Source organism: Ranitomeya variabilis, chromosome 2 (genome assembly GCF_051348905.1).
Source record: "Ranitomeya variabilis isolate aRanVar5 chromosome 2, aRanVar5.hap1, whole genome shotgun sequence".
In the NCBI taxonomy this organism is placed as follows: domain Eukaryota; kingdom Metazoa; phylum Chordata; class Amphibia; order Anura; family Dendrobatidae; genus Ranitomeya; species Ranitomeya variabilis.
Genome location: NC_135233.1, coordinates 103,341,750 through 103,361,014, shown reverse-complemented (window position 1 = coordinate 103,361,014; position 19,265 = coordinate 103,341,750). Strand labels below are relative to the sequence as shown.

General features: G+C 47.6%; 1 protein-coding gene across 4 annotated transcripts in view; it reads right to left on the bottom strand.

The window, feature by feature from the left end:
• Positions 1 to 19,265, bottom strand: part of PPP4R3B (protein phosphatase 4 regulatory subunit 3B) — a 47,409-nt gene that overhangs the window by 5,812 nt on the left and 22,332 nt on the right. Inside the window, exons 7-12 of one of the 4 annotated variants that reach the window (XM_077282773.1) lie at positions 15,261 to 15,377; positions 14,651 to 14,785; positions 14,237 to 14,339; positions 11,740 to 11,781; positions 5,284 to 5,442; positions 5,021 to 5,190 (exon numbers count right to left, since the gene is read on the bottom strand). In XM_077282773.1, the coding sequence (XP_077138888.1) occupies positions 5,021 to 5,190; positions 5,284 to 5,442; positions 11,740 to 11,781; positions 14,237 to 14,339; positions 14,651 to 14,785; positions 15,261 to 15,377 (726 nt within the window). Of the gene's footprint in view, positions 1 to 5,020; positions 5,191 to 5,283; positions 5,443 to 11,739; positions 11,782 to 14,236; positions 14,340 to 14,632; positions 14,786 to 15,260; positions 15,378 to 19,265 lie in introns of all 4 variants that reach the window. The other 3 variants (XM_077282774.1, XM_077282771.1, XM_077282772.1) reach the window with 3 other exon arrangements.

The following is a 19,265-nucleotide window of genomic DNA, read 5'->3' as shown; positions in this document are numbered from 1 at the left end:
AACCGGCAGTCTGGAAGCGATCTTTCGTTGGAAAAGAACAGACAATGCGGACACTTGTCCCTTGAGCAAGCTTAGGGCAAGGCCTGACTCTAAACCTGATTGGAGAAGCTCCAGAATGGACGGAATGGAAAAGACCAAAGGAGAACGTCCATGGGTATTGCACCATGAAAAGAAGATGCGCCAGGTGCGATGATAAATGCGCATGGACACGGGTTTCCTAGCGCGAATCATGGTAGAAGAAACCCCTGGAGAAAATCCGGCTTGGGCTAAAATCCAGGATTCAACGGCCACGCCGTCAAAGACAGGGCCCTGGAGTTCTGGTGGCAAATCGGGCCCTGTGAGAGAAGATCTGTGCGATCTGGAAGGCGCCAGGGGGTGTCGGCGACCATTTGGACGAGTTCCGCGTACCATGCGGCGCGGCCAGTCGGGCGTGACGAGAATCGCCGGTCTCCCTCTGCTCCCGAGAGTCATCAAGAAGATCAGAGCAGAGGGAAGAGGTGGAAATATGTATGGCAGCTGGAACCGATGCCACGACAGGACCAGAGCATCTGCCCCGATAACGCAAGGATCGCGGGAACGAGCAATGAACTGGGGAACCTGGTTGTTGAACCTCGAGGCCATGAGAACCACATCCGGCGTACCCCAGCGAAGGCAAATCTGCTGGAAGACTTCCGGATGGAGGGACCACTCGCCCGAGGCAAGACCTTGGTGACTGAGGAAATCCGCTTCCCAATTCTCCACGCCCGGTATGTGGATCGCCGAGATGAGCGAGTGATTGGTCTCGGCCCAGCGCAGAATGTGGGAGACCTCGCGCATGGCTGACCTGCTGCGGATTCCCCCTTGTCGGTTGATGTACGCCACGGCTGTGGCGTTGTCGGATTGAATTCTGATGGGATGGCCTGCGAGAAGGTGGTGAAAGTTGCGCAAAGCAAGAGTGATCGCTCGAATTTCCAAGATATTGATTGGGAGACGCGACTTTCTTGTGGACCAACGACCCTGTGCCGTGTGGTGATTGAAAACTGCGCCCCAGCCCAAAAGGCTGGCATCAGTGGTCACCACTAACCAGCGCACTGGAAGAAAGGACTTCCCTTGGTTCAGGGAGGACTGTAGCGTCCACCACCTGAGAGTCTGCCTGACCTGTGGGGGCAGGCGAAAACGACGGTCGAGGGAAACCGGGCTCCTGTCCCAGGCCAACAGGAGCACCTGTTGCAAGGGACGGAGATGGAACTGCGCAAACGGAACGGCTTCCATCGCCGCAACCATTTTCCAGAGGATGCGCACTGTGAAGCGAATGGAGTGAAGGACCGGGCGGGAGAGCTTGTGCGCTCCCTGTTGTAAAGATAAAACTTTCTCCGGAGGGAGAATGACCAACCCGCGGGAAGAGTCCAAGATCATGCCCAGGAAGCAGATTTGCTGAGCCAGCACTGGAGATGATTTCTCGAAGTTGATCTTCCAACCCAGTCGAGAAAGAGAATCCACGGTGATGCTTACCGACTCCTCGCAGGGAGACTGGGACGGACCTTTAATTAATAGGTCTTCCAGGTAGGGCAGGACTACCACTCCCCGAGCATGAAGAATGGCCATGACAGCCGCCATGACCTTTGTGAAGACTCTGGGGGCAGTGGCAAGTCCGAAGGGCAAGGCCACAAACTGAAAGTGTTCTTCTTGGACTGCAAAGGGCAGGAACTGCTGATGAGAGGGAAAAATTGGAATATGTAGATAAGCATCCTTGATGTCTATGGATGCGAGGAACTCTCCTTTTTCCACGGACGCGACAACAGAACATAGCGAGTCCATCCTGAAGTGTTGGACCCGTACAAACTTGTTTAGCAGTTTGAGGTCCAGTATGGGCCGTAAGGCCCCTTCCTTCTTTGGGACCACGAAAAGGTTGGAGTAAAACCCCTTGAACCTTTGGTCTCGAGAGACCGAAACAATGACACCGTCCCTTTGAAGGGCCTGTATGGCGTGAAGAAGATGTGACGCCCTTGCTTTGGGGGGAGAAGACTGGAAGAAGCGCGGAGGGGGGATGGAAGAAAACTCGATTTTGTATCCGGAAGACATGAGCTCTCTGACCCACTCGTCGTGAACGAACAAGAGCCAATTTAGACGGAACGAAAGAAGGCGTCCACCTACTTTGTCGGTGTCCGCCGGACACGCCAACGAGTCATTGTGTAGAAGGTTTAAGGGATGCGGACGGCTTAGGGGCAGATGGTCTCGGTCTGGGTTACCAGGAACGGTTTGGTCTGTATGAGACCTGGGAAGTTCTGTTTTCCCGTCGTCCCGAACCAGGGAAGGAGGACCACCAACTGGAGTTGTTACGAAAGGACCGGAATCTAAACTGCTGTTGATTCCGAAAAGGCCGGGCCGGTTTTTGCTGGGGAAGTAATGTACTCTTCCCTCCGGTAGCGTCAGAAATGATCTGGTCTAGTTTCTCCCTAAATAAACGGCCCGCTTGGTAAGGTAGAGAAGTCAGCGACTTTTTGGAAGCAGAATCTGCTCACCAATCGCGGAGCCATAAGGCCCCCCTGATGGAAATTGCGTTTGCAGCCGCTTGCGCTGTGCAATTAGCCGCATCTATGAAAGCGTTAACAACGAAATCTCCGGCCTGAGCTATCTGATTAGCTAGTCTGGCCGTCTCTGGGGGAAGATTACTGCCATGGACGGTAAAGGTTAACACCTCTGCCCAGGCCACCATTGCTTTAGCTACCCAGGTAGCTGCAAAAGATGGAAGGAGAGCTGCTCCTGAGACTTCAAAGACTGAGCGAGCCAAATAATCAATTTGACGGTCAGAAGGATTTTTGACTGATGAACCGTCTGACAGGGATAAGCCTGTTTTAGATGCGAGTCGCGATACGGCAGGATCCACAGAAGGAGAGAGAAGCAACTCTTTCACCAGATCCTTGGAGAAAGGATATTTAGCTTCCGTGGCTTTTTGAGCCGTAAAACGCTTCTCTGGGTGTTCCCTGTGTTTTTGGATAAGGTCCTGAAACTCAGGGTGATTAGCAAATATCTTTTGGACGAGTTTAGTCTTTTTAAAAGATACGACGTGTTCCTGAGAGGAAACAGATTAGTCATCCACCATTAATGTTTTGTTGACTGCCTCAATAAGGGAGTCAAGTGTCTCTTGACCGATAGAGGAGTCTTGGGTTAAAGATTCCTCCGACTCGTATACTGAGTCCTGTACGCTGCGACCCTCAGGGGAGGGGGGAGCGAGAAGATGAGCTCGCAGAAGCTCGAGCGTGTAGGGGAGATGAGGGAAGGGTCCTTTTCCTGGACCCCCGAGAGTCCCGTAGAACGGTACGCCCCCTGTGGTCGAACGGCCCTGCACCGTCACACGATTCCGTCGCAGCCGACGGAGGTGAGTTCTGGCTTAAGGAGGACCCTCGGAAAGAGTCCAATGACTTGACCAAGGACTCCATTGAACGTGACAGGGACGCGGCCCACTCAGGAGGGTTAGGTTCTGCGGGATCGGTGGCGACATTGGTGGCGGCAGAAGGCGGCTGCGCACAGGCCGGGTCACAGTTCTGGCACAAAGAGGTATTGTGGGCACGTGGCAAAGAAGAATTGCAAGTGGTACATGCGGTAAAAAATACAGTGTGCTTTTTGTTGCCCCTTTTTGCCTCCTTAGACTGAGACATAGTGTATTGTCTGTGCCTCCAAAATACTGCACTAGCCGGGATGTGGATGCAGAGAAGGGGTTAAGCGTTTCCCTATAGGAAGTGGCAGCTTACCCATGGTCCTGTGTTTGTGTCCCCAGGGAGGAAGAGGAAGCGTTTGCTGCAGAATCCCACGCAGGAGAGGAGACCCAAGATGGCGGCCGAGATTTGCAGGGCTGTTCTCGTTCAGAACGAGAAGTGCCTGAGCGGTGGGTGGGGCTTCAGCGGTGGGCGGGAATTACAAACGCGGCCTAGTCCGGCTGAAAAGCCGGGGACTAAATTTTTCAGGCTGCCGGTGGCATGCGCCTGGGGGCGAGGTGTAGCACCGAACGATCGCCGCTGTACCAAACAGCGGCGCCTCTCCCCAGGGACCCGGACCGCATCCTCCAACGCTGCAGCGTGAGGAGGGGACTACTCACCAAGCCTCGGTGCGGCCTCTAGCTCAATCTGTCCTCCCTGCGCCGGGGGACGGAGAGCGTCGCATGTGCCTGCCTCAGGGGACTTATGGCTGTGCCACCGTGCAGATGTGCCTGCCGCAGGGGACTTACAGCTACCGTGAGGACTACAAGACGCCGAGGTGAGGGCTTGAGTGTGGTGGAGCCCGGGAGATGCACATGAGAGGTATACTCTATGAGCTCGCCCTCCTATAATGGGGGAGATCGGGACCGAGCAGGAACCGTCGCCCTGGGTTTAGGTTAGGCGTGCCCCATACGTCGCAGGAGAGGAACGGGGAGGTATACTCGCCGTGCTCGCCTGTTGATGGTTCGGGGGAACCCTGGAAAGGAGTCCGTCGCCCCCTTCACTCCGTTGGATAAAAAATAAAAATTTACAGAAAATTAAAAAATAAAATAATAAATGGGGGGTCTGAACAGACCCAGGTGCCTCCTACAGACACTAAGCAAGAACTGAGTCTTTACTGGCCAGTCAAGGGGTGTATACTGCAGAGGAGGAGTTAACTCTTTCTGTTTACTTAGTGTCCTCCTAGTGGCAAGCAGCATAACACCCATGGTCCTGTGTCCCCCAATGAGGCGTAGGAGAAAGTTTAATTGAATAGTGTGAACAGGCAGTAACTGGACTGGGGAAATATAGAAGCAATGACCCGATCAGAGCTACATAGTTAAATGGCGCCAACATCCGTCACCGTTCTTACTGAAAACTACTTCTGTAAACTTCCACATCCTATAGCCAATAACAGATCCTAGTCAAAATGGCCTGTGGGACTACAAGTCTCAGCACAGTCTAATTAAACAACAGTATAGAATCTTTACCCCAACACGTCACATTCCCCATCTGATGCCTTACTATGGGCAGACACGCAGGTGACTGGCGCGGTGCCATAGGTGCCGCACTGAGCAGATACTTACCACTCGGATGAACTCGAACAGTTCTATTATTGCAGAGTTCAGCAAGTTGTATCTGGTTCCATTATCCACAAGAGCATTAATAACCGGCTCAAAAAGGTTTCCCTTTATAATATAACGGTTGTAAAACTCATCTTTCAAGCCAATTATTCGCCTCATAAAACGTAAAGCACCTAAAAATACAAACATTGTATGAGCAGGATGGATATTACAAAGATTTCAGGCCGGATTCACTTTATTGTGACGCTAAAGAGAAGGCGACTTACAAAGTGCCAGGAAAGTGTGTTTCGAGTTCATCAATATTAAGACTCTTCGGAGCAAATCCTTGTTCATGATGTAGTTCTTGATGTGGTAGGTGTGATGTTCGACACAAAACGTCAGCAACTCCAGAATCAAAGCAAGCAGCTGAGCCGTCTGATAGTTATCTGAAATACAGGAAAGAGATCCGCAGCGTCAGCCGCCACACAGACCACGATATCGGATGCATCACATGGAAACACTGCGCCAAGCTTCCTCCATCTGAGCTGCTAGAGCCAAAACTTTGTGCCAATCCCAGAAGATGCCTCCAGTTTTCCTTTGCTGTACGATGTTAACATTTTTAGTTTATAAAGATTACTGAGAGCTACAGAAAACAGTTTAAGGTGGGTGCAGTGGTGGCCGCAGGAAAAACCAGGACATTTAAACTGTTGGCTTGGCCTATACAGCCTTCAGGGGCTAAAATTACAGGGAAGGTGCAGCGACACTTTTTTTTTTTTTTAATATTGATTATAATAAATTATTTTTAAAACAAAATTAAATGCACAACTTTAAATAGTTGATTTATTCATTTTTACTGTAGCCACTGGGGTCTGCCATTTTTATTTGATGGGCGTTTAACCCCATAAGTGACAGGGCCAATTTTTTAAAAATGTGACCAGTGTCACTTTACGTACGAATAACTCTAGAATGCTTCAACACATCCCATTGATTTTGAGAATGTTTTTTTCGTGACAATACTTTACGATAATGGTAAATTTCAGTTGATATGTTTTACATTTAATTATAAAATTATCAGAAATTTAACAAGAATTTTACAAAACTTGCAATTTTAAAGCTTTGAATGAATATCCCTTTAATCCAGACAGTCATACCACACAAAATGATTAATAAATAACATTTCCCTCATGTCTGTTTTACACCAGCGCCATTTTTGAAATGTTTTATTTTGTTAGTATTTTAGAAGGTTTAAAAATGTAGCAATAACGTTTCATTTTTTTAAAGGAAATTTACAAAACTTTTTTTTTTAGGGACCTGTTTAATTTTGAAGTGACTTTGGAAGTCCTACATATTGGAAACCCCCAAAAGTGAGACTTTTTTTTAAAAAAAACTGCACCATTTAACCCATTCATGACCCCAGCTTTTTTCGGTTTTGCGTTTTCATTTTTCACTCCCCTTCTTTCCAGAGCCATAACTTTTTTATTTTTCCGTCAATATGGCCATGTGAGGGCTTATTTTTTGCGGGACAAGTTGTACTTTAGAACAACATCATTGGTTTTACCATGTGGTGTACTAGAAAACGGGAAAAAAATTCCAAGTGAAGTGAAACCACAAAAAAAAAAGTGCAATCCCACACTTGTTTTGTGTTTGGCTAATTTGCTAGGTTCACTAAATGCTAAATATGTCCTGCCATTATGATTCTCCAGGTCAGTATGAGTTCATAGACACCAAACATGTTTAGATTATTTTTTTATCTAAGTAGTAAAAAAAATTCCAAACTTTGCTAAAAAAGAAATTGCACAATTTTCCGATACCCGTAGCGACTCCATTTTTCGTGATCTGGGGATGGGTGAGGGCTTATTTTTTGCGCGCCGAGCTGACGTTTTTAATGATACCATTTTGGTGCAGATAAAAAAAAAACGTAATTCTGGCGTTTCAATTTTTTTTTCTCGCTACGCCGTTTAGCGATCAGGTTAATCTTTTTTTTTTTATTGATAGATCGGGCGATTCTGAACGCAACGATACCAAATATGTGTAGGTTTGATTTTTTTTTTGTATTTTATTTTGAACGGGAGCGCCACCACACCTCGGGTGTGGAGTATGGCCACGGCAGCCGCCATGACCTTGGTGAATACCCTGGGAGCGGTGGCGAGGCCGAAGGGCAGAGCAAAGAATTGGAAGTGATCTTCCTGAACTGCGAAGCGAAGAAACCTTTGGTGAGAAGGTAAAATAGGAATGTGGAGGAATGCGTCCTGGATGTCTACAGATGCCAGGAACTCGCCTTTTTCCATGGAGGCGATGACAGAACGAAGCGATTCCATCCGGAACCGTCGTACCCTGACGAACCTGTTCAGCAGTTTTAGGTCCAGTATGGGCCGTACTGTACCGTCCTCCTTTGGAACAATGAAGAGGTTTGAATAAAAACCTTGAAACCTTTCGCTTTGGAGGGACTGGAATAATAACTCCGTCTTTTCTCAGAGAGCTTATAGCTTTGAAGAACTCTGATGCTTTTGCCCTGGGAGGAGAAGACAGGAAAAAACGGTTTGGAGGATGAGATAAGAGATCTATCTTGTATCCGGAGGACACTAGATTGCGGACCCACTCGTCGTGAACGACCGAGAGCTACGCGGCACTGAAGGGAAGCAGGCGGCCGCCTACTTTGAGGGTGTCCCCCGGATACCGCAGGGAGTCATTGTGTGGAAGGTCTGCCCGTTCTGGCGCCTCTGGATCCCGACTGCCTTGGCCTGCCTCTCCATGAAGGGGAAGGCTTAAAAGAGGCCTGTGAACCTCTGTCTCCACGTTGTGTCCGGCCGGAACCGGGAGATGTGGAAATAGAGGACCAGTTTGAGTTGTAACGAAAAAAATAAAAATAAATCGGGAACGAGCCTGTGGTTGCAGGTTCCGAAAGGGCTGAGAGGGTCTCTGTTGTGGAAGACTTTTACTCTTCCCTCCAGTGGCGTCAGAAATTAACTGGTCGAGCTTTTCGCCAAAAAGGCAACCGCTCTGATATGGGAGAGAAGTCAATGAATTTTTGGAAGTAGAATCCGCACGCCAGTCCCTGAGCCATAATGACCTCCGGATGGTGATGGCATTTGCTGCTGCTTGAGAAGCGCAGTCAGCGGCATCCAGGGACGCGGTCACTACAAAATCTCCAGCTCTGGCTATCTGAGTAGCGAGGTCTGCTACCTCGGGGGGGGGGGGGGGGGGGGGGGGGGGGGGGATTGGTATCCAGTACTGCTGAAGACAAGACCTTAGCCCGGTGGGTCATAGCCTTAGCCACCCACGTAGCGGCAAAAGATGGAAAGAGTGCGGCCGCTGAGGCTTCAAAAGCTGAACACGCCATATTGTCGATCTGACGATCGGTTGGATTTTTGATAGAGGCGCCCTCCGAGGAGGATAAAACAGATTTGGTAGACAGGCGCGATACCGGAGGATCTACTGGGGGAGATTGTGACCAATCTTTTCTTAGATCCTGGGCAAAGAGATATTTGGACTCCATGGGCTTCTGCCCTGTGAATCGTTTATCTGGACGGATCCTGTGAGATTCAACAATTTGCTTAAACTCGGGATGAGTGGCGAACACTCTGTGAGCTCGTTTGGTCCTCTTAAAGGACACGGCATGATCCGTTTTAGATAAGGGTTCCTCCTCAAGTCTCAAAGCCTTATTCACCGACTCAATTAGAGAGTCTCCTGATCGTGATGAAATTCCTGATCTAGGGACATATCAGAATCGTCCTCTGAAACAGGTTCTCTACTAGCCCCAATGAAAGGGGAGCGAGAAATGGAGCTCTCAGAACCCGAAAACCGTTGATGGTCTGGGGATATGGCATGAGTCCTTTTCCTGGAAGAAGGAGAACTCCTTGGCAAGGTACGAGCCCTGGAGTACGAGGGGTTATGACCATCGGAAGCGTCGTCCGTTTTAGTGCCCTGGGTGCCCAGGGTCTCGGAACTAGGGTTGAGCGAAATGGATCGGACATTTTCAAAAGTCACCGACTTTCAGCAAAGTCGGGTTTCATGAAACCCGACCCGATCCCACTGTGGGATCGGCCATGCGGTCGGCGATCTTCGCGCCAAAGTCGCATTTCATATGACGCTTTCCCCGCCATTTTTTCAGCCAATGAAGGAGTGTAAGCAGCGTGATGACATAGGTTCTGGCTTGCTTTGTGCGGCGTCACAGGGGGTAAAGCCGCCATCTTAACATTTGGGATATAGCGATTTGCACAGTGAAACACAAACTTTGCAGGGACGGGAGGGAGAGGGAGAGGGAGAGAGAGAGAGAGAAAAAAAAAAAAAAAAAATATCCTCATAGACTTGCATTGGGTTTCGTGTTTCGGTCGGCCCCCCGACTTTTCCCAATAAATCGGCCGATTTCACACGATCCGACTTTCGTGATCCTAAAAAAGCAAAAGTCGCTCAACCCTACTCGGAACGAGTCTAACGCTTTTGCCAGGGATGCCATAGACCGGGTAAGGGAGGTAGCACACTCAGGGGGACTAGGCTCACTGGGTTCAGTATCAGCAACAGGTGGTTCCTGAGCCGTCACCGGTTCACAAGCTGTGCACAATGCAGTATTGTGACCCCGGGGTAATGATACCTTACAAGAGGTACATGCAGCGAAAAATACAGTGTGGGTTTTCCCAGACTTTTTGTGAGGCTTTGGTTGAGACATAGTAAAGCCTGGAGGAAAGCTCTTAATAGCAGGGGAAGGGTTAAGCTGTGTGTCTGCAGCTTACCCAGGTCCTGTGTCTTGAGTCCCCAGGGCAGGTCCGCAGTGTAGGTAGAGAAAACCGCTAGTCCTGAGGGCTGTGATAGGAAACGCTGGAGCAGTGCTGCAGCATCAGGGCTGTGGGTGTCCCAAGATGGCCGCCGAGACCAGGAAGTGGGAGCTCATCACAGGGAACGAAAAGCAACAGAAAAAGTGGGTGGGGCTAACTGCCGGTGGGCGTGGTCAAAACGCCAGCCTGTATTGAGGGAATTTTTTTTTTCTTCTCTGCGGTTGCGGCCTACAGCGCCGCGACCGCTATTGGCGCCATCATTAGCTGCACTCCTTCGTGGGGTTGCCGCACTAAGGACCACCCACTGACACAGGCTTAAGGTGCGGACCTCCCATACCCCGGGGACCAGGACCCCCCAAGCGCCTCGGCCCCCGCAGTGTACTCACGGTAGATGCGGTGGGCCGGTGCTCAATCCACCGTCGCCATAGTCAGGGAGGGGGTGGAGAGCTTCTGCCGCCATGCGTCATCCGCTATATCAGTGGTGATGCAGAGGGGGCTGCACGGACGCCATATATATCATGTCCGGCTATGCACCTGGCTCCAGGAGAGGTAGATGGAGGGCTACTCCATGTGGTCGCCTGCTATGGAGGGGGGAGATCGGAACGCGAAGGAACAGTCGCCCGTAAGGTGAGCTCAGGGCCGGCATCCAACATTGCTGGAAAGGATACGGGAGGAACGCTCCACGTACTTGCCTGTTGATGGTTCGGGGGAGATCGGAGCCTAGAAAGGATCCGTCGCCCCCATTCGCTCCGTTAAAGGAAAAAAATAGAACAAAAAATCAAAAATTTAAATAAAAACGGTGGGGTCTGAAACAGACCCAAGTGCCTCCTACAGACACTAAGCAAGAACTGGTTCACTGAGAGCCAGCGGGAGGGCGTATACTGCAGGGGAGGAGCTGAGAGCCAGCAGGAGGGCATATACTGCAGGGGAGGAGCTGAGAGCCAGCAGGAGGGCGTATACTGCAGGGGAGGAGCTGAGAGCCAGCAGGAGGGTGTATACTGCAGGGGAGGAGCTGAGAGCCAGCAGGAGGGCGTATACTGCAGGGGAGGAGCTGAGAGCCAGCAGGAGGGCGTATACTGCAGGGGAGGAGCTATTCTTTCTGTGTTTACTTAGTGTCCTCCTAGTGGCAGCAGCAGAACACCCATGGTCCTGTGTCCCCCAATGAGGCGTAGGAGAAAATTAATGGTGTAGTTCAAAAGTACAACTGGCCCCGCAAAAAAACAAGCCCTCTCAAGGCCACTTTGATGGAAAAATAAAAACAGTTATGGTTCTGAGAAGGGGAGCAAAAAAAGAAAACGCAAAAAAACGGAAAATTGCTAAGTGGTGAAGGGGCTGTTCGGTCTAAACTACAAGTCTGCAGTCACCAAGTATAAGCAAAAGGGAACAAATGCGGCACCAACATCAAATACTGATATTTAAGTTCCTGTGCAGTCAAATGGGTCCGCACCTGTATGCACCAGGGACTGGATTGCTCACCAAGAAAAACACATGGTAATGGTTTATGAAAAGGTGAAAAAGAAGGTGGCACTCGCCGTTCCTGTTAAAAAAAAAAAAAATGGAGCTGGGGAGAAGTGTGGAGAGCGGGCTGAATGGACAGGGGCCATTTTGCGCTTATTGTGCTTCAATGGGTCATGATACTCAGAAGTCACTACACATCACCCTGGCCTTGTATTATATACTGTTATAGAATAGTATTGCACAATATTGTAAAAATCAATCCCGTCTCCTAAGAAGTTCAGTCTGTGGCGGAGCTTCATGGGACCAAAACTGCTGCCATAGTTACCCATCTGTGCTTTTAAACACCGCTGCCAGAGATTGGCATTTGAATAGTTAACAGCTGAACTCCGGCCACTAACATAGCTGGCATCAGACAAGTGTTGAGGACCCTTATCACCCCACTCCCCAGCATCCTCCACAATCACCTTCACGTGAATCTGCGTTAAGGTGTGTACAGGCACAAAATACAGTTACCTGGACAAATCGTGCTGCTCTTCGTAGGTCCGATGCTAGAATCTAAAGGCGAAAGAAAAAAATGAAGAGAAATTAGTCACTAAGAATTATCTTTTCCTACTTAACATCAGTAAAAAGTGTCCCGAGCACGGATTGTGATCACTGGGTCGCTTTACCACACTTTCTTATATGGCAGCCCTCACGTCCTCTAAATAAGCACACAGGGTCCTATATTTCTGAACCTGTGCCCCCCGCCCGCTGACTGACAGCTACTCACCCCATGCACAGTATAGGATGAAAGCGATCAAATCAGCGATGGCTGCAAGGCCAGCCCAGCGGTCACAAATAAGACTGCAGCTAATCAGTAAGGTCAGAAAAGGCAATGCACAATAAGTGCTGGGCTCAGGTCTCTGGTATACTTTATGCTGCACGTAGATGGAGAAGCCGAAACCTGCTGATCTCACTTCCCCCCAGTTAGTATAGCAGTTCACAGTCTAGTAAAACTACAGTGACAGACAGTACACGTGTAGCCCAGCAGCAAGCACTGACGGATGTACATGAGTGACCCCATTACCTGCCTGACTCCACAGCACCACCGGCTACAGACGGGGGATGTAAGTGGATCGCCTCTAAAAAGCTGTACGTTCGCAGCCTTCAGGCATTACCTCATAAAAATGGCAAAAATATTTACTCTTTAGAAATTGCTTATATGATCTCCTTTGTCTTCACATGAGACATTGGAAGAGTCAGATGGGTTTCACTTGTCACCAGTGCTGTGGAGTCTGAATCTGTGTCCATTTTGGTGGAGTCGATATAAAGTGGACCAAGTCTGACAATATATAATACATTGGGTTCAGTAGTTCGGTGCAGGATGTGATTTAAATGCTTCCATAATAATTTGGGAAAGTTAAATATATTATAAAATGTCTGTTCTGTTCCTAATCTAAAGATCTCGGCTGTTAGTTGAGCTGAATCTGTGCTGCACTTTATCTACATGTCAGTAGTGACCAGGGCTGTGGAGTCGTAGATGAGATGAATCTGTGCTGCACTTTATGCACATGTCAGTAGTGATCAGGGCTGTGGAGTCGTAGATGAGATGAATCTGTGCTGCACTTTATGCACATGTCAGTAGTGATCAGGGCTGTGGAGTCGTAGATGAGATGAATCTGTGCTGCACTTTATGCACATGTCAGTAGTGACCAGGGCTGTGGAGTCGTAGAGGAGATGAATCTGTGCTGCACTTTATCTACATGTCAGTAGTGACCAGGGCTGTGGAGTCGTAGATGAGATGAATCTGTGCTGCACTTTATGCACATGTCAGTAGTGATCAGGGCTGTGGAGTCGTAGATGAGATGAATCTGTGCTGCACTTTATGCACATGTCAGTAGTGACCAGGGCTGTGGAGTCGTAGAGGAGATGAATCTGTGCTGCACTTTATCTACATGTCAGTAGTGACCAGGGCTGTGGAGTCGTAGATGAGATGAATCTGTGCTGCACTTTATGCACATGTCAGTAGTGATCAGGGCTGTGGAGTCGTAGATGAGATGAATCTGTGCTGCACTTTATGCACATGTCAGTAGTGATCAGGGCTGTGGAGTCGTAGATGAGATGAATCTGTGCTGCACTTTATGCACATGTCAGTAGTGACCAGGGCTGTGGAGTCGTAGATGAGATGAATCTGTGCTGCACTTTATCTACATGTCAGTAGTGACCAGGGCTCTGGGGTCGGAGTTGGAAGTCAGGGAAATTAAGAAGTCAGAGTCGGTGGTTTGGCTTACTGACTCCAAAGTCCTGCTTGTAACCTGTCGATACTTTGAGAGGGAAAGAACATAAAAAAAAAAAAAAAAAAAAACAGCAAGAGCAGAATGACTTATTTCTGAATAAATTCTTACGGTTTTGTTTTATGTAAATGGCCAGAAAACCCTTCATATAGACATAACTGTACATCTGTCACTACAAGAATGGAGCCAGCATCTGTCCATTTAGATGGCAATGTCAATCTGACAGCAGCATATAAATGACAGAGCACTGATGGGTTACTGTGACAGCCGCCTAAAGGGCCCTTCCCCATCACTGCCATCTTGGTCCTCCTGTAAAGCTCAGCAACATGCGGAGCTTCAGCGAGGACTGCGGTATTCACTATATACTGCAATGCTTCATTGCCTGAATTAAAAAAAAAAAAAAAAAAAAAAAGCCAGTCCACTATCGCTGTGATCATACTAACCTGGAGAATCAGATTTCCAGGTCATTTTTAAACATACACTGAAAACCATAAAAATAAAACCTCCAAAAACAGCGATGGAATTGCATACTTGTCACCATTTTATCCTCATTTGGAAGTTTTCCTTTCTTATTCAGTAGATTGTACAGCAAAAGGAGTAGTGAGGAAGATGAAACCACTAAAGAGCAAAACCGAAAAGTTGCCCTGAAGTGAAGGGGCTAAACAGAATGGGGGGAAAAAAACCCTGCCATGAAGTTCAGTATAAGCCGGGATATGCAGTAGTCACTGCTACCATACCTTTATCTGGTTTATCTTCCGATGTGTTGGCCAGGAGCGGTGCAGTGAGCACTTGCATACAATGGTTGTAGAAGAAATTCAAGAACTCGCTTTTTTCAGTTTTCTGTTAACCAAAAAAGAAAACAAAATATTAGATGTATCAATAATACATACATGGTGACACTTAAAAAAATCCTGCCCGTATCACAACAAGCATTAAGAGCTATAGACTTCAGACTTTCTTGCCATTTGTGTATCCATAATAAAGCCACGTACCTAGTACACAGGTTTCATAGAAAACACTTATGCCTGCCATAACGTACATGAGCAAGTTTGTTACATATGTGTGAACTACACCTCGTTTGCAAAAAATTTTAAATTACTGGGAAAAAAAAAAAAAAAATGTGATGCTTTTACCCATTTGCATGTTCTTACATTAGCTGTTGCTAACATGTTCTCAGGATCTATGAGGGTTCGTAGTAGTCCCATCAATTGTACCGCTCCTCCAAGCTCGGGGTCGGTATCACAAATCATCTGCTCAATCACAACATTTATCAACAGAATGTCCTGCTGACGAAAAAGAACAAATCATGTTAGAGATGAAAACAGAAATGGGAGTACACTATACTGAGTGATGTCTGCAGCAAGTTTAAAGGTTAATAAGTAGTATTTAATGTGTGTAAAATGTGGTATAATCAACAGCACAAAATCTGCAGCAAGTTCATTCTGACAATGGATCAAAATAGAAAGCAAGCAAATTAGAAACACGGACAAATAATTCGGGCCAATTCCCATGAGGATCTGTTGGGCAATTCATGGCAGAGATCGGGCAGGACTCCCCGTATGCTGGTCTGATGTCCGGACTACCAGCAGGTCTAAGAGCTGGCAGGACGCAGGTTATCAATAGGATGTATATATTATGCAACATATTTATGCAATTCCTATATATAAAAAGTGAAGCGGTAAAAGGGACAGAATGCTATTAAGGCAGCAATATACTCGGCTGCACTTCAGATTGCCTTCATATATAGAACAGTCTACTTACATCATCGCTCTGCTGAGCCTCCTGCATGACAAACTCCCGGACCATAGATGGACTAAATTCTACCAGATATGAAAATATATCGGTTGCAGCTGCTCTAACTTGCAAGTCGTCCATACCCTAGAAAGAGCAGGTCAATATTAATTACCGTATATATTCGAGTATAAGCCGACCCCCCTAATTTTGCCACAAAAAACTGGGAAAACTTATTGACAAGAGTATAAGCCTAGGGTGGAAAATACAGCAGCTACCGGTGAATTTCAAAAATAAAAATAGATGCTCTATACCGTTCATTATTGCCCCAAAGGAGGTTCCATATAAAGCTGTGCCATATATAATGCTCCATACGGTTGATTATTGCCCCATAGATGCTCCATATATAGCTGTGCCATATAGGATGCTCTGCACCGTTCATTATGGCCCCATAGATGCTCCTTATAAAGCTGTGCCATTGCTCTGCACCATTCATTATGGCCCCATAGATGCCCCATATACAATGCTCTGCACCGTTCATTATGGCCCCATAGATGCTCCATATAAAGCAGTGCCATATATGCTCTGCACTGTTCATTATTGCCCCATAGATGCTCCTTATTAAGCTGTGCCATATATGCTCTGCACTGTTCATTGTTGCCCCATAGATGTGCCATATAAATCTGTGCCATATATAGTGCTCTGCACCGCTGCCCCATAGATGTGCCATATAAATCTGTGCCATATATAGTGCTCTGCACCGTTGCCCCATAGATACTCCACATAAATCTGTGCCATATATAACGCTGGTGCTGCTGCTGCAATAAAAAAAAAAAAAAAAAACAACACACACTCACCTCTCTTGCTTGCAGCTCCTCAGCGTCCGGTGCCTGTCACACTGTCTTCGGGTGCCGCAGCTCTTCCTCTGTCAGCGGTCACCGGCACCGCGCTGATTAGAGAAATGAATTTGCGGCTCCACCCCTATGGGAGTGGAGTCCATAATCATTTCTCTAATGAGCGGTCCCACGTGACCGCTGAACAGGGGAAGAGCTGCGGCACCGAAGACAGTGTGACAGGCAGGGGGAGCGCCAGGAGCGCCGGGACTAGGTGAGTATGCCTCAGCGCCCTCTCCCCCTCACCCGCCGACCCCACCGCCGACCGTGACTCGAGTATAAGCAGAGAGGGGCACTTTCAGCCCAAAAATTTGGGCTGAAAATCTCGGCTTATACTCGAGTATATACGGTAGCTAGAGCAATACAAATAGAAGTCACGACAGCACCTGATGGGACTTCACAAATCACCCATAATAAGATACACAAATTCAGCGCCGCAATATCCGCAGCCACTAAGATATTATTGCAGCTAGTGTGCCTATACCACCACGGTGAATATCTACAGCATAAGTGAATTTATAGGGGGATGTCAAGTCCTCAGTGATGGCGAATTTAGGCTACGTTCCCATGATGAGTTTTTAATGTAGCAGATTTTTTGCATTTATTAAGTAAATTTACTTTTTTTTCATTGCTTTTTTTTCTTTTTACTTGTCTCATGTTTTTGATGTTGCGGTTTGCGTCTCTTTTGCAAGTCACATTTCAAATAGAGTGGCTTTGTTTTTGATACACCGCTTAAAAAAACAAAAACATATATATATATATATATATATATATATATATATATATATATATATATATATATATATATATATATATATATATATATATATATATATATATATATATATATATATATACATACATACACCGTATTTTTCGGACTACAAGACGCACTTTTTCCCCCCCAAAAAAGGGGGGGAAATGGGGGGTGCGTCTAATAGTCGCAATGCAGGCTTACCGTGGCGGCAGAGGTACGGTGGCAGAGGTGTGGTGGCAGACGTGCGGGGATGAGGAGGCGCAGTGAGCGGGGTCCCTTTCCCCGGTGAGGTGATGCAGCAGCCCGGTGAGCAGCAGAGCCGGGTGAATCCTGTTGTTAGCGGTGGTGGCGGCCATCTTCCGGAGGCCGCGCGTGCGCAGATGAAGCGCTCTGCTTCCCGGGGCTTCAGGAAAATGGCCGCGGGATGCCGTCTGCACACGCACGGCATCCCGCTGCCATTTTCCTGAAGCCCCGGGAAGCAGAGCGCTTCATCTGCGCACCCGCGACCTCGGGAAGATGGCCGCCACCACCGCTAACAACAGGATTCACCCGGCTCTGCTGCTTACCGGGCTGCTGCATCACCTCACCGGGGAAAGGGACCCCTCTGACGCCATACCTCTCACTGCGCCTCCTCATCCCAGCACCTCCTCATCCCAGCACCTCCTCATCCCAGCACCTCCTCATCCCAGCACCTCCTCATCCCAGCACCTCCTCATCCCAGCACCTCTGCCGGTAACCACTGCTGCAACCCTCCCATGGACACCAGGCCGTGGCGTCGCCCACCTAAGCAGGAAGGGACCCTGCTAAGGTGCACGCCGTACCGCATCACCCCACCTCTGCCGACACCATGCCTCCTGTGACCCTGCTCTGCCACCGCCAGCCCTCAGGTAAGATACTGTAAATTCGGACAATAAGACGGACCCCCATCTTATAAAAAAATCTTTTTTTCTGCAATTTTCACCCCAAATTTGGGGTGCGCCTTATGGTCTGGTGCGTCTTATAGTCCGAAAAATACGGTATATATAAAAAAATAAAAATAAAAGTGCATTTTTTACTAACGGATTTTCCGTTTGACGCAGCGAAAATATGCAGCAGAAAAAAAACACTCATAATGGGCCTTACAGTGCATCCCCCTCCCCCATTTCACGTGGATGAGATTTTATAAACTCCACTACAAATTCATCTTGTGTGTAAACCGCCTAAAATCCTTTTGTGTCAGCTCATTATTTGGAAAACATTGGACTTTACATTCCTTACATTTCATCACTCTTTTACAGTTGTGCTCAGAAGTTTACATACCCGGCAAAAATTTTGCTTTCTTGGCCTTTTTCAGAGAATATGAATGATAACGCGAAAACTTTTTCTCCACTCATGGTTAGTGGTTGGGTGAAGCCATTTATTGTCAAACTACTCTGTTTTCTCTTTTTAAATCATAATGACAACCCAAAACATCCAAATGACCCTGATCAATACCCCATTTCTTAATACCGTGTATTGCCCCCTCTAACATCAATGACAGCTTGAAGTCTTTTGTGGTAGTTGTGGATGAGGTTCTTTATTTTCTCAGATGGTAAAGCTGCCCACTCTTCTTGGCAAAAGTCTCCAGTTCCTGTAAATTTCTGGGCTGTCTAGCATGAACTGCGCGCTTGAGATCTCCCCAGAGTGGCTCAATGATATTGAGGTCAGGAGACTGAGATGGCCACTCCACAACCTTCACTTTGTTCTGCTGTAGCCAATGACAGGTGATTGGCCTTGTGTTTTGGATCGTTGTCATGTTGGAACGTCCAAGTACGTCCCATACACAGCTTCCGGGCTGATGAGTGCAAATTTGCCCCAAGTATTTACTGATAACATGCTGCATTCATCTTTCCTTCAACCCTGACCAAGTTTCCTGTGTATCTGTAGCTCACATCCCACAAAACATTACAGTAGGAATGGTGTTCCTTTCATCATAGACCTTCCTGACGTCTCTCCAAATGTAACATTTATGATTGTGGCCAAAAAGTTCAATTTTGGTCTTATCATTCCAAATTACCTTGTTCCAGAACTTTTGAGGCTTGTCTCTGTGCTGTAGGAAAGATACTTTGAGGCATTTGCGCAGTAATGGCTTTCTTCTAGTGACTCCACCATGCAGCCCATTTTTCTTCAAGTGCCTCCTTATTGTGCATCTTGAAACAGCCACGCTGCTTGTTTTCAGAGAGTTCAGTATTTCAGCTGATGTTATTTGTGGGTTTTTCTTTGCATCCCGAACAATTTTCCTGGCAGTTGTGGATGACATTATTGTTGGTCTACCTGACCGTGGTTTTGTTTTTACAGTGCCCCTGATTTTCCATTTGTTAATCACAGTTTGAGCGCTGCTGACTGGCATTATCAATTCCTTGGATA